This window comes from Python bivittatus, unplaced genomic scaffold (genome assembly GCF_059951505.1).
Source record: "Python bivittatus isolate LINGU-HERP-01145 unplaced genomic scaffold, Pbiv_v1 ctg000320_np1212, whole genome shotgun sequence".
Taxonomy (NCBI): Eukaryota; Metazoa; Chordata; class Lepidosauria; order Squamata; family Pythonidae; genus Python; species Python bivittatus.
The window spans coordinates 2521181-2536477 of NW_028277052.1; the positions used below are offsets into that span (position 1 = coordinate 2521181).

At 46.4% G+C, this 15297-nt stretch overlaps 2 protein-coding genes across 3 annotated transcripts; one reads left to right on the plus strand and one right to left on the minus strand.

Annotated features, from left to right (window-relative positions):
• Positions 1-1640: 1640 nt before the first annotated feature.
• LOC103053343 (6-pyruvoyl tetrahydrobiopterin synthase-like) lies at positions 1641-7456 on the plus strand. Its single transcript, XM_007422626.3, has 6 exons — positions 1641-1846; positions 4109-4182; positions 4461-4483; positions 5111-5167; positions 5468-5538; positions 5758-7456. Exons 1-6 carry the CDS (start codon positions 1749-1751, stop codon positions 5879-5881), a joined length of 447 nt encoding a protein of 148 aa, XP_007422688.2. The 5' UTR covers positions 1641-1748; the 3' UTR covers positions 5882-7456.
• A 1498-nt stretch (positions 7457-8954) lies between these two features.
• PTS (6-pyruvoyltetrahydropterin synthase) lies at positions 8955-15077 on the minus strand. 2 transcript variants are annotated; one of them, XM_007422625.3, is made up of 6 exons: positions 15022-15077; positions 13281-13360; positions 12304-12326; positions 11147-11203; positions 10618-10688; positions 8955-10069 (listed from the first exon to the last, which is right to left on the minus strand). In XM_007422625.3, exons 1-6 carry the CDS (start codon positions 15060-15062, stop codon positions 9928-9930), a joined length of 414 nt encoding a protein of 137 aa, XP_007422687.2. In that variant the 5' UTR covers positions 15063-15077; the 3' UTR covers positions 8955-9927. The 2 variants fall into 2 exon arrangements, with proteins under 2 accessions (XP_007422687.2, XP_087995060.1); XM_088138934.1 differs by lacking the exon at positions 15022-15077 and adding an exon at positions 14369-14523.
• Positions 15078-15297: the final 220 nt, after the last annotated feature.

Here is a 15297-nt window from a genome sequence, read left to right on the forward strand (position 1 = left end):
TATCTCATGCCTACATGGAATGGGTCTCAGGTCTGGCTGATGCCTGAACATGCCTCTTCCACCCCAAACCAGTGTTTCTACAGGGAGGGATTATTACAGAAAGAGTCTGGAGGCCTGATTAGGACCATCCTGAAATAGGGATGAAAATTTACATGCGTTCCCAGCTAGGAAGTTTCATAGTAGATTAAAAAATGGAAGCATTAAAAATTAAAAGATAAGAAATCAAGTTAAAAGAGCCAAAGCATTATTCTACTTTTAAAAAAAAGTATTCATTTACAGGACTTTTTAAAAAGTTGAATATCCACAGTTGATTGAGAACTTATGAGGAGCAGCCAAAATGTACCTCTTGTGTACAATGAACACAAAACAGGCATGACACTGAGAGAAAGAGGAAGGCAGGTTTATTTGGGACATTGTTCAGGGAGATCAGGCAAAAGGGGACTACCTGGGCTGAACTAACTGCTATAATAGGTGCATTTGACCCTAGACCATCCACATTTTTTCTCTGGGCAACAGTGATCCAGAGCTTCAGCATGGACTGAACAATACTTGGCATGCCTGCGGTGAGAGAAAGCCTAGGAGACTTTCTGTTTATTTTTTACTTGACCCATAACCTGTCACCATAGGCAGAACTGAGGTCTCATGGTTTATTGTTTTCACCCTCAACATCTTGGTGTCACCAATGAACAATTGTCGCTTGAGGCAACTGCACAATGGTAGGACCAGTCCAGCTTTTGGTTGCTTTCAGATTTGTCAGTTCTGAGACTCCTTGTCAGTTCTAGAACATTTTGCTGACAATATCATGATAGATCCTTAGACTAATGGAGAATATTTTTCAACTCAAAACTAGCTCAGATCTAATTGGGCAGTCTCTTGAAGCCTGGAAATTAATCCATGAAACTCCTTCAGCTGGTGGCTCCTAGCGTTCTTCACAAGCTGAAGCATTCTCAGAAGAGATTATGGAGTGGAATTTTTCCAAGGCTGATACTGAGTCCCTGAGATATGGATAAAATACTCATCTGGGTGAGAAACATTTAAGAGTATTTTTCCTCCCTCCAAGTTTGAAAAGGGAATGCTCAGTTGGTTTTCCTATGTTCCTGTTGCCTAGGAAACTACAAAACACTATTAAGAATTTTTCATATCCTAACCCTTTCCTAGCTAAAGAAAATAAATACAGACACAGACACCCATGCAGAATGTAAAGCTGATTTTATACACTCTGTGCAAATCAATGCAGATCTGTCAAGAATAAAAACTTCAGCTAGTGTCCCATCTAAACACTCATATTCATTTATTTGTGTTACTAACATGATAACAGTTTTCAGTAAGCTCTTCAGCACCAAGGAGCATGATCTTATTCCAGAAGAATGTCTTTGACTTAATCCAGAAACCCAAATATTGTCTCCTTTTCCAAACATTTCTGCCTAAACTTGAGCTAAGCATGGCATCTTAAACATGATTTGATAAACACGCATCATGTTGAACCAACCCTGTTAGAGCTTGTATGCAATGGGAATTCAGCCAAACTCGCCTTGCCATTGGTGAACCTTGGCTAATTCCCCAGTTTAAGATAAGAGTTGTATCTTCCCTGGCATTTAGAGAGAAGGAGATATGCTGAATTAACTGCTGGATGTGGGGGAGGCATAAGCAGGTATCACGCTCCTTAGGGCAGTCCTTCCTCCATTCAGACATTGATCACATGAGGGCTGGTGGGGATATTTAACCAGACTCTCGGGAGAGTTTCTCCTATGAACTGGGCTCCTGAAAGAAACATGGAGAGCCGTCAGGACAAGATCATTTTCCTGTCCCGCACTACAACCTTTGCAGCTGCCCACAGACTGAACAGGTAAGGGTGGCAAAGAGGCACCCATGAGACCCACAAGGGGGTGGGGGATCTGAGCCCTGGGAAGATAGTATAAAGGCCCCTTGTGGCCTGGTTGCTCAGCCACAATCATAGCTGGCCAAGATTGGATTTGAGTGAAAGCCACTGCAGAATTAAAAAGCAGACCCCAACCAGCCTTAGATCAAAGGGAAAGAATGGCCAGCTATTTAAACATCTCCCCACCGAACCTCAGAGAAGAGGTCCATCTGTCACGTTCTTTCCATAAAAGCTGAAGGGTTTTACATCCCACTTTGCCCCTTGCCTTCTTCCTCCAACTCCTGTGAGGGGCTACAGCAATCTACATGAATTCAAGGGTCTTTGGGCACCTTATGGGCTGATTAAGCTTTCAATGGATTATAGTGTATGACATCATGAGCATAAGCAAACTCAGTTCCCTTCAGTCCTTAAAGTTAAGACTGTATCTTAGTCCTTAAAGGGACACAAGATGCTTACGTGGTTTCACAGCAACGAAACTGACCAACCTAAAGACCTGGTTTTGTAGCCAAGCTTGGGGCTCTGATAGCGTGGGTGGGCCCATTGTTTGGCTTTATTAACTGTTGAGAATGATTACTAACTATAAATGATTACTAACTATACTATAGCTAATGATTACTAACTATACTATAATGATTACTAACTATACTATACAGGGACCCGCACCTGTGGAGATGGCTGGTGGGGTGATGGGTTGCCCCCCCCCCCAGCATCTTACAGATTTTTATAGGGCCAAAATTAGAGGAGTTTTTTACGGTATTTTTAATATGTTTTTAAATTATTTATAGTTTTTAGCCATCTTGGAGAGAATTGTATTTCTTCGTTTTTATTGTGAGCCGCCCAGAGTCACCCGTGGGGGAGATGGGCGGCATACAATCAATCAATCAATCAATCAATCAATCAATCAATACATACATACATACATACATACTGTTAGTTGTTTTCCCCCGGCTGCTATTTATGTTATTTATGATTCTGTTATATTGTTGTTATTCTGTTTTTAAACATGTTAGCCTCCCAAAACTCTGCACTTGAGATGGGAGACCATATACATTCAATAAATAAACAAACCAGCTTCTGGAAAGAAGTCTAAAGAAACATCATTTCATTTCTGTAGGTTCCAGCATGATCCATCATTTCCTCTACCCCTTTCATGCAGATGGCTAACATTCATGCCCCCATCAGCAGTTAGCTCAGTGGGAGGAAATTGGTGGTCCTCCAACTGGGGCAGAGTTCCCATCAGCTCTAGGTGGCCACCTGGATGGCCAAGAGGCTCCTACCCATTAAGTTTTAATAGAGACTGGGAAGACAAAGACAGAATCTGGTTTGACACACATTAAACCATCATATGCTTGTTTAGATTTGGCTTACAATGTCATACAAACCTAGCTGTTGTGTTTAGTAAACGATGGCTTCTGACCTAGGCTGATGTGCAAACCCACCCAATTGTGACTTACTCAGAAATCATCAAACCAGCATTGAATACAATGTGTGAATATAGTCAATGAGTAAAGTCAAGAGGGATGAAATGTGAATCAAAGGAGCAAATTCTCTAGAGAATAAGATTCATGACTATAAAATACCCTGAATGTAACAGTAAATGCAGAGAGCGCTTTATGAAAAATCAGAAAGAAGGCAAAAGAAAGGAAGCGTGAAACTGAGGAATAGCTGCCAAATGATTATGTCTTTAAAGGGCAAGGAAATATATATGTTCACCTGTTCATGCTTGCTATTAAAGGCACAGGAGCTGGGACTGGTAAAAAAAAAAAATGATTAATCACTGGGAAGGAAGAAGTAAGAAACATTTTCCAGTGAAGGAAAATGCAAGACAATGCCAACAACTTATGTTCAAAGTGCAAAGAGAGAGAGGCACCCCACCCTGTTCAGAAAACAACTCCCAAACAAGAGAGATCTGGCTGGGGAATTCTGGGAGTTGAAGTCCACACATCTTAAAGTTGCCCTGGTGAAACTGAAAGTCCATCTCCTCCTACCTTCTTGTGTCCACCCTGCTGTTCAATTACATTTCTAGAAACTGATGACCACCACTACTTAAAGGTCTACTGGCTTTGCTTTGGGAGGGTGGGAGATCGATTTTTCATCCTTATGGTCAACTGCCAGGATTAGATCTCTCGATGCAAAAACCTTGTTTCTTCCTGCTGAAACATCATTTGCCCTCTCTTCCTCAGCTTATCCGTGTGAGTGTTCTCTCTCCTCTTCCCAACTGTCTTTCAGCAAACATCTGAGCGATGATGAAAACAGGGTCACCTTTGGGAAATGCAATCACACCCATGGACACAACTATAAAGGTGCAGAGCATGCTTGAGCACACCCTTCTGCAAGGGAACGGGGCAGAGGGCTTGGGAGACGTCCCTGACATCTTAGGTTTTGGTGGGCATGAATCTCTGAATCCGTTTCCCTGGCGGGGAGAGGAGATTCAGGCTTGGGAAGTGGTCATTCACTGGTTAATCTTTGGCTACAGCCTGTTTTCTCAACGTTTGCTTCCACCTTGAGGTACAGAAGCAGGGTTGCAGCTGAGTTAATAACTTGGATGTCCTTTCTTTCCTTTTCCTTCTCCACAACACAGTGACGGTGACTATATGTGGAAAGGTTAGTAGCATCTTTATATTTCTCTACGCTTTCGGAGCGCAATGCTTAAGGATGGGCAGCAGCTGCCCAAGGATCCATCTCATTGGGTAAAGACAGTGCTGCTGGGTTGGGCCCAGTTTCCTTCAGTTCGGCCTTTTTCAAGCCCGGTATCCATGGGCTGTCTTAGATTACGGTTCCCACAGCTTAATTCAATTTTCTAGTTCCAGCCTATGGAGGCTCCACCACACCCTCTCTTCTGGACGCTCAGAGCGGCATCATCATCGCACCAGAGGAAGTGTGCCTGAAGGTTCAAGTGGGTTCCTCTAGGTCAGTGTTGTCCAAACTTGGCCACTTTAAGATGAGTGGACTTCAACTCCCAGAATTCCCCAGCCAGCATGGGAAGTTGAAGTCCACTCATCTTAAAGTGGCCAAGTTTGGACAACACTGCTCTAGGTATTCATCTGGGAGTGAAAGTGAAAGGCAGTTAGAAAGAAGGCCCGGTCAGCTGCATGGCTCCCACTCTCTGAGAGACGCTGCCCTTCATGCGTGTGCTCCGGTTTCTTTAGGGTTTGCTCCCATGCTTCTGGTATCCCCATGGATCTATCTGGCAGGAGCAAATAAATGTTAAAAGAAAAACTTTCCTTGCAGATTGATCCCATCAGCGGCATGCTCATGAACATTTACAAACTTCAGGAATACATGCAGGTAATGTCAGAGTGAAACGTTTTTGCACGCTTCTGTCAAAAGCGTCTGATAAGGTGGAGAGAGAAGGGCAGGGCTCAGTTTGTCTGTCTGTGCGCAGGAGCATCCGCTTGTTATCACAGGCAAGGCACATTTTAAGATAGCTGGCTTTTTGAAAGTCAGTGAGCAAAACATGAGCCTGACAGCCAGGCTTCTATTCTTCTCCTTTCCCCATGCCTTAATATCCTGGGCCTAATACCTCTGAAGATAGAAAATCCCCATCTTGGAAAAAAAGACACAAACCGCTTCTGCTTTTGTCTTCAGGTGGCCATCACTGAGTCTCTTGACCACAAGAACCTGGACCAGGATGTGGATTATTTTGCCAGTGTTACAAGGTAGTGGCTGGAACAGATGAGTTGGCTAGGAAAATGTAGCAGTGGCCATCCACCCACATCCGCAGGGTACCATCTTTGGGGGAAAGCTGATCTGATGTCCTTGGCCAAACCCCGCCCAAAAGCAACAGGAGGGGCATAGAGAAACCGATAGTTAACGCTGCCCCGTTTGAATATCTTCTGACCTCCCTTTTCTCCTCCATCCTTCTGCTCTTCCTTCAGCTCGACAGAGAATCTAGCCATGTTCATCTGGAGCAGTCTGGAAAAAATCCTTCCATCGGGATGCCTGTACAAAGTGAAGATCTATGAGTCGGACACAAACTTTGTTGTTTTTAAGGGCAACTAAAACCCCTCTTACGAATGAAAAGCAGGGAGCGCAGGTGGGAAAGCAGGGCGTCAGTTTGAGTGCGAGACCGTCTCCTCCCTCCCGTGACCGTAAATAAGTCTGTTCTGTCTGACAGTGAGACTGCCACAGAAGGGAAGCGGCATTCAGCGCTCCCTGGCAACCCTGCAAAGACACCACCGAGTTCAACTTTCTGCTGCAAGGAACACAGCAGCTGCTTTTGCTAAGGCAATTCTGTGCATGCGCGTCCCATGCTTGATGGCTGGCCGCGGAGCATTTAGACCCACTCGGCTGCAAAGCGTTGTGCGAGGTGAGGTGGAACTTGCCTCATCTTGGTAAGATTCTGTAATGGATCTTCTTTAATGAAGATGCCTATCCTGCACATTTAACTGGGCAGTTTTACAATTCCAGGATTATTAGCAGAGGTTTTGCAGAGGGTCATTGAATAAACAAAACTGAACACCAACCATATGATGGGCAATTAAGCTTACGAATTCCAAGGGAACTGGGCAAAAGACTATTTCCCCGGCATTTCTGCAGATTCAGTCACATAATGCATTGCTTAGCCACACAGCTCTGCTTTATTATGCACATAGAGCCATGCTCACCCCCACATGGCAGGTCTTTCTTTCATGTCCTGATAACCATTGTCCAACGCTAGATGGCTGACCAACTCCTTCTTTGTACCATGCTAATGAGATTTTGTTCCATCTCAGCCTAAACAAAATGAACGATAGGGGTTTTTTTCCCTTCGTAAAGCATACACAATAAAATTACTTCAGGAAGCAAATTGATCTTTAGTGCTTATCCTCCCATAAAACAGGATTCTCATAGCCTCCCTGTTTGCAATATGACTCATCAGAAGCAGGTTTCTCAGGCCAGATCCTCTCAGTGAGGGAAATTACTCCGTCCGCCCCACAAAAGCAGCTTTTGCAAAGGAACAACCAGTTTGTTGAAAGACCTGTCCGAAGCCATCCATGACAGGGCAGGGTTGGACATGCAGTCCTGCCTTGACCGCTCAAAGAACACCCATAAGCTTCAAGTCAGTGGGAGATAACTGGTCATCCGCAATGCTTTTTGAGGAAGGGTACGGCAGCCAGGATACGGGTCCCGGTCCCAATGGGCATGTAATCCAGAATCTGATACGGGGTGACAACAGAAAGAGGGAAATGGAAGCATAGTCAAGTGTAGAATATGCACTTACGTCAGTTGCACACATTTATACCTCCTTACGGCACAACGCTGTTAGGGTCCTGCCCCAAAGGCCCTTTTCATTTCAAAGCTTTTATCAGTGCCTGCGTTGTCATCACCGATTCTCAGGCACTTTTTGGAGTGCGTCAGCCCTTACAGTCGCTGCAGCACCCCTTGGAATTCCATGCCCAGCAAGACCCCTCCTGCCTCCTCCTCAGTCTTCATCATTAAAGCTTTTGGGTCTTCCGAGCAAAGGCGGCTTTGGAGTTTGCAAGCAGGCATGTGATTACTCCCTACAATAACCATGTAATCTCAGGACGTATTTTAACTCTGGTCTTTGTCATGGTTTATGATGCAATGGAATGCAGCTGCTTATAAAGCATTTTATTACTGGCTTTTATTGTCATATTTCTTCTATATTGATGTTTTTAACTGTGGTGCACGTCACAACATTTATGCAAGGGTAATTCCAAGATGTTGCCGCTCAGTTTTATGCTGCCTGACGCCACTCAGACTGCCATCAGGCTGGCGGTCTGCAGTGAGATCACTAATCCAAGGACACTGCCAGACAGGAGAACGGAAAGGCCTTTATCATTTTTCCCCTGACCAGGCAGGTCAGCTTCACCATTCCCACCAGTTCCATCAGTTTTATAATGCAATCTTCCATTATGGATATTTCATTATTCTTCCAACTTTGTACATACAGCCATCTTGCTGCAGTTACCCCATGTAATATTAATTCCCCATATTCCTTTTCTAGTTCAATGTCCATAAGTCCCAACAAAACAATTCTGATGTAATCATATTTTCACAAGTTCATCATACACAATAGTTTTTCTTTTTTTATATGTATTTCTTGTAAATATGTCAAGTAATGAAACACTTTTCATATTGGTGAGAAGTTCAAACCATTTATATTTCAAGTTATGCTTTTAAACCCCATGTCTATGTTTTAAGTTTTGAAAAGTCCATAACTGTAGCTCTAATGCTGTAATAACTTCCTCTACCTCCTTTCCTTGTTGCTGTTTCTCCTCTTCTTCTTCTGACTGTGTCTCAGAAGACCTCACGACCTTTTGAAAGACTGGAAACCTTATATAGACTTTTGTTGAAAGGAGAAAAGACTGAATTGATGATATGGAAAAAGATTGGGGGGAAAAGAAAAAAGGGTTAAAAGGGAGGAAGACAAGGTAAGAAGAAGAAAAAAGAAGGAGGGGAAACAGTAAGATGGCAACTACTTGATAGAAAGAAGGGCGGAAATCGTATTTCTATAATTTCTTTTTTCTTCACTAATGTTTTTTCTTCTTTTCTTTTTTTATTTTTCTCTTTGACTTTTACTGTATTCAAAAACTTTAATAAAAATATATAAAAGAGAACGTAAAGGCAACCATCAGGACAGGATCACAAGTCAGGGAGCACACGTTGTAGTGTGAGGGAGAGCAAGATGCTGCAGGAACAGAAAAAATGCATGATTATCCCACAGTTTTTATGGTATGATTAAATAATCAGAACATTTTGTGGGGTTTTTTTAAAACTTGTTTTTAAAGTCATTCTTCTCATTATGCAACCCACGGGGATCTTGCCAGCATCAGGCCCTTTTTCAATTGGGTCAAGTGAGGGCCTGGTTTCTAAATTGCTGTTTGTTCCTTGTGGGCTGCTGCACAGGCAGCTGAGGAGCAGAAATTTTCCAGATCACACGGTCCCAACACTTGAAACAGAATGTTTTGCAATGGAGCAATAACATTAAATGTACAGCAATGACAATCCTCCAGCTATGCTAGCTAACAGAATGATGGGTGTTGAGGAAGACCGATCTAAAGTCCTATATGGCTGTCACCATATTTTGCAGCTATGACTCCAGCTTTGTTTAAAAGAAGACAAATCAAAATTCAGGTGCAAATATAGCATTTAATGACAACTGACCAAGGAAAATTAAATCTCAGTGGAAATCACATTCATCCATAATGTTTACACATCACTTGATTAGGCAGGCTTTACATATTCAATAATACTGTAAGTCTACAGAAGGTGACTGCTTCAGGTCGATGGTGACTCTTCCCCTCCACCAAAATTAGTCAGACCTGGCTAATACTTCAGTGAGAGATTGCCAGGAAACCCCAGGATTGTTGGCTAGATTAGAAGTCAAAAGAACAACCAGAAGGCAAGGGCACACATCTTCTGTACTGCTTCCAAAAAACAACGTGGACACATCTATGCACTCAGCAGGAGTTGAGAACATCTTTACTTTTTAAAAGTGGGGTAAAATCACTGCCGCACATCAAGGCCAACCCAGGATGAAGCTGAAAAAACACTTGCTGAGGGATGTTTACTGAGTCTGTGGGAGAACTGAGAGCTGAAGCAGGACCTCTGCTGCTTAGCTAACATTCTTGCATAAAAGAGTAATGGGAACAGGCCATAACGGCTTAATTATGCACCAAGTTCCACATGCGGCAAGTCCAGTCTTCAGCCTCTCCAGTTAAAAGAATCAGGTAGTTGGGGAAACAACCCACTTGAGACCAGGAAAACCCACTACTGTACCCAAATAAGCCCTGGATCTTGGGATTTATTCTTATCACTAAGAAAGCAGTAATTTTCACGTTTTGAAATAGGAGCAAACTCTAATGGAGAAAGAATCAGTATCTTTCTTGCCCTGATCAAACTGAGTGCTTGAACAGCAGGAAACTTTTACACCACCAGGCTGCACAGAACATCTGCTTCATATCCACTCGCTCAAACGATTCTTTAACAAAGAGATGAACGCCTACGCTCACAAGTTCAACAATGCACTGGTTGATGGATTGACAGACTGACTGACTAGTTGTTCTCTGAGAGCAGAACAAAGGCAACAATAAACAAATATCTCACTTCTCAGGAAGAGCCCCCTCTCCCTTGTAAACAACAATGTTCTTATCGGTTTCATATACTTTGACTTTATAAAGGGTCCCCCTGGGAAGGCACTTCTGGAGATTTTCCCAGATGAACACAGCAACGTTTTCAGTGGTACTGGGGGGGAAAAAACCCGAGAATTAGTTACTCTGCCTTTCTAGTTATATTTTTATCACCTGCACCATGGCTGCACCGGAGAGAAAAGCTGCTTCTGCTGCTATGGTGTTTCCTTCTGCAGATTCCTGCACAACGACATCGTTGAGACTGCTTGTTTGTGTTGGCCTGGAATTCTAACTGCTATCCCCAACACACCTTAAAGATCATCCAGTTGGGACTGTGTGGCCCAGCAGAACAAAACACATTCAGTCTTGATTTCCCCAACCGGGCAGAATATTGACTTTAAGAAACAAGTTTCTAGACCTCCTTGCCACCGGCAGGGGAAATCTCCTAAGCAAGCAGGCAGTCTTTCCAGAAAGTTAAAAAATGGCAGGAAGAAATTGGAGCAACCTTTGACAGGCTCTTTCCTCCTGCTGTAACGTTAAATTTCCCCAAAGAATTTAAGCAATCTAGGGTCTTATAAAAAGAAAACACAAAAGCACTCTTGCACCCCAAGTTCAGGATTAGAAAGCAGGCCTGCACAGGGCAGGGAATAGAGAGTCACCTACCTGACAACATCTGCAAAGTAGGGGACGTCTTTATCCAGATTCTTGTGGTCAAGAGGTTCCATTATGGCTTCCTAGAGGACAGAGAGATTAGGCATTTAGACCCATGAAAGACACTCTGGAATTAATTGGACTTGCTGGAGACCTGTCTCACATGGCAAAATGGAAGACAAATATTTGACTGCGTGAGTCAAGAGCTCCTCCACCATTTTTGCAGAGAAGGGAGAGTAAATAAATGTGTAGCCTTCCACTGAGTGCCGTCTGCTATGGCGAAAATTCCTCCTCTCCACCCACCAGTAAGATCGTAGGAGACAAGTAAATGGTCTGCCTCCAGCCCCTGCTATGGCATCCTCTTGCTTCTTATCCTCCATCCACAAGAAGCTAAAGTCTTCAAGCTGCACTCAGCACTTCCTCGTGTGCACCGATCCCCGCATTACATCACAGACTGTCTTGTCAAGGCCTATTCCTTGTGAAGCTCATGAGCGTGGTTCATCTCTGCTGGCAATCTCTGTGATGAAAAGAGCTTCATTACCTCCATGTAGGCATTGAGATCTGTAAGGTTGATCACCATCCCTGTAAGAGGATCGATCTAGAAAGAAAATACAAAAGGGACATGACTTCATACAGTCCTGCAGAATTGTCTAGAAGTCTCTGCAGCTCCTTCATTAGTCTGTTGAGCAGGATCTAGCATTACTCTGACGTGGCAGATCAGAGTCCCATGCAAAGGAGACTACCAGCAGTTCCTTAGGCACAGCTACTCTTTTTCCAGACTGACCTGATAAAACGATATCCACTCCACACTACAGTTGGGTTTAAGAGATCCATAATTAATACCTGGGGTTCGTTTTTTTTAAGAGAGTGTGAGGGAGCACCTATCTGAAGTTTTCTGCCAAAAGGATAGGAAAACTCAAACTGCCCATGACATTTCCTCCTGTTTTCCATCCAGCCCACAGGGAGGTGTACATAGTCCTTAGTCCAATTCCCAGCAGCCTTGGTCAAATTAGAAAGGAAATTGGTAATTTGTTTTCCTTGCAACTTCCTCAGATCTTCTAAGATGAAACTGGTTTTTATCAGAACATGATTATTGTATCTTGTTACCCTAAAGAGAGGCTCCATTTCGCCCAGCTCTGACTAAATGGTAGCAGGGCCTCAGAATGATGTCTTTCTCAACATCCAGCACTTAAAATTCTTCCAGGGAGATAATGTGGATTGAACTTGGACCTGCCGTATGGTCAGAGTAGCATCACATCTGATAAAAAAGGGGGGAAAAGCAGGGTGTGCCACACAGATGGAGCTGTGCATGCTGTGAACTGAGGAACCTATATTCAGAAATACCTTCCAATGGAGAGAGAAATAATTTTTTTCCTGCCTTCAATGCTAGCACTAGCAGAAAACAACTTCCTTCTAGTCTAAATTGGTAAACCACATTATGTGAAGATAACTTGGTTAAGATTTCGTAAAATGCCACAAAGCGAAGTCTGCTTAAAACCCATTGAGAAGTATATTGTTCCAACAGAAGAGAATATCGTAGCTTAGGGCTGAACTGTAACATCATCAGTGTTCTAGGTACCTAGCTGGCAATGAAACATCTGCAAGAAAACCACCAGGCTCAGAGAGCCCCAACAGCCCCAAGTATATTGTTGCTTCAGAATCCAAAAGATGTTTAAAATCTGAAAATATTTCACTTACCTCTCCTTGCACAGTTACTTCCACTAGAAGAAATGAAAAGGAGCAAGAAGAAAATATCAGGTCATGATGTGGATTTCACATTAAGATAATCAGCTAAGGAGATAAATACATATGCAACACAGATAGCTTCAGTCAGGAGTTCAAGAAAGCTTCTTGCTTTCCCATTGTATTCCATTATGTTAATAAAAATATAAAAACAAGTACAGGTACTCCTCGCTTACCAACGGTAATTGGGACCAGGAACTCCATAGCTAAGCGACACAGTCATAAAATGTGATGTCACATAACTGTGCCAACTTACAACAGCCATTGTGGCAGTCCCATTTGCCATTGTTAGGTGAATCCCATGCAGTCGCACCATCCTATGGTTACATGATCACTATTTGCAACCTCCTGCCGGCTTCCCCACTGACTTTGCTTGTCAGAAGTCAGCAATGAAGGTTGCAAATCGCAATCACCTGACTGCGGGATACCAAGCGCCCAAACTGCTATCATGTGACCACAGGGACGCTGCGACAGCCGCAACTATGAGGACCCATTGTAGGTCCCCCTCATTCACCGCCGTGGTAATTTCAAGTGGCCACTGAACAAGCGGTCATTCAGCAAGGACTACCTGTAAGTATTTGCTAGCCAATGGAACAAAATTGTTCAAATATTATTTCTGCTGCAGTTAAGTGGTAATGCCTGTACATTGCCATATGCAGATTCATAACTGGCGGTGTTTTGAAAGCAATATATAAAAGCTAGTGGGCTTCAGCAAGTGTGCAAATAATTGCACACACTCACGCACACATAAAAAGTCTGTTCCAGGAGTGCCGTTTTCACAGGATGAAGGACACTGGGGTGGGAGAGCTCTGTGGATGATGATGGGACATCAGATTGAGGCAGTTTAAGTCACCCACAAGCACAAGCCTTTCTTCTCTCAGGCTTCTCTGGGCTTAACGCTGACCGCAAAGACAGAGGCCAACCCTTCTCACCTTTGTAGTTGTGGCCGTGGCCATTAGGGTTGTTACATTTCCCAAAAAGTTTCCGGTTTTCTTCATCGCTCAGCAGTGTGCTGCGGAGGAGGAGGAAGAGGACATTTTTCTTAAAAAGAGATCTACCTCCACGTACTGGGCTGTGGGAATGGCCTTGGGGGACAGGAGGAAGAGCCGCAGCCTGGACAGCCGTCATGCAAAAAGCATCTCAGCCCACCGAAACCAAAGGGCGTGGGAGGCATTTCAGAAGGGACCCCCCTAGTTTTCCAGAGAGTAAAAGGAAAAGAGGGGAGAGGTACTTCCAGACTTGCAAGATTCTGCTACTCTAACCTTACAATAAAGGTAGCGTTAGTACTTGTGGTTGGGGCTTCTTGTCTGGACTACCTCAAAGGGCCGACACTCCACGGGATCCCCGTCCATCCAGCTCTTGCCGGCCTTCGCCAGCTGGAGAGGCTGGACTTGGTTGGACACCCAAGCAAGCTGGACAGGCTGCCAGCTGGACAGGTTGGACACCCGTGTTGGGCCCCGCTGATTGGGGGTCCTGGCGGCTGGGGGGGTCCAACACGGGTGTCCAACGCAAGCCACTGCAGGGCCCATCCCAGGGGCCGGGTGACGGGGGGGCCAAGCCCAGCCATTGGCCTGGAGTGGTCGGGGGCTCCTGCCCCGGCAGGGGGGCAGACTAGAGAACCTTCGAGGCCCTCCCCACCCTCGGACTCGACGGGGAAACCTGCAACGGGCGTCACGCGCCCCGCGGCCCTCCAGCCCGCTCGCCCCCCAAGCGTTGGGCCAGGAGGGTGGGGGGGTCGGGGGTCCCGGCGGGTCCGGCGCCTGGCGGGCAGGGCTGGCCCTGCCTTTCTTCTGCTCTGTCCATGGGGTGGCGACGGGAGAGAGGCGGCCCTCTCAGCTCCTCAAATACATAAATAAGAGCAGCCGCCCCACATTTGGGGGCGCCATGCCCGTCTTGCCATCCGCCCCCAGAAGCGGCCCGAAGCGCCCTTCCCCGACCGGCCTTGCGGGCGGGCGGCTCAGTTGCCCGGCGCTCTGCACGCGCTTAGCAGCCCTCTCGGCTCCGCGCGCGCCCCCCTCACCTGTGCAGCCGGTGGGAGGCGCTGAAGGCCGCGCAGCGCGAGACCCGGGCCCGGCGCGCGGGCGGCGCCATGGCAACGGCTCCCTCCGGGCGGCACCGCGCACGCGCGGAGGAGCGCCCCGAAGCCTCGGCCCCGCCCCCGTGCCCACAGTCCGAAAGGGCGGGCGGGGGGCGGGGGGCGGGGGCCGGCTGCGCCCGGCGAGGGTGCCCGTGCGCTTGCGCGCTCGAGCCGGGGCTGAAGCGAGCGGCGCGGCTGCCCGCAGGAACCTCTCCGCCCTTGGGCAGCGGTCCTCGGCCGAAGCGACCCCTGGCCGCTCTGTCCGGCAAAAGGAGGCCGTGCCCTCCCTTTGCTCTCCGTCCCGAGCCTTAAAATCAGACATTGTCCGGGATTTTGCGTCTCCAGTAAGCGCTAACCGCAGGTCAAGAAGCAGCGCCTGAGACTGACAAGACCTTGATCAGTTACAGCAGCGCTGCTCAGCCTCGGCCGCTTTCCGACGGGTGGACTTCAACTCCCAGAATTCCCCAGCCAGCAAAGCTGGCTGGGGAATTCTGGGAGTTGAAGTCCACCCGTCGGAAAGCGGCCGAGGCTGAGCAGCACTGAGTTGCAGGCTGATGCCTTTGACCTCTGGCACATTCCCCCTCCCGCGAATGTACATGCAACGATCAAGCGGTCCGTGTGTCCTCCTTCGCCCCATCGATCCTCCTTTCCAATTTCGGCATCCTCCTTGGACTGTCTGGATGGCTGGCAACTCCTGCGCAAGGCCGCCGTTCCCCGCAGCCTGGGGCACCGCGAGCCCGCTGCCCCCTGCCCAGCGGCCTGGGGAGAAGGCGGTGGCGAGGCTCTGCGGCCACCCCAGGGGGAATTGCGTTTGCAGCCGGAGGGAGGGAGCAACCGCCCAGCTCACGGCCTCAGAAAGAGACCAGCTGTTC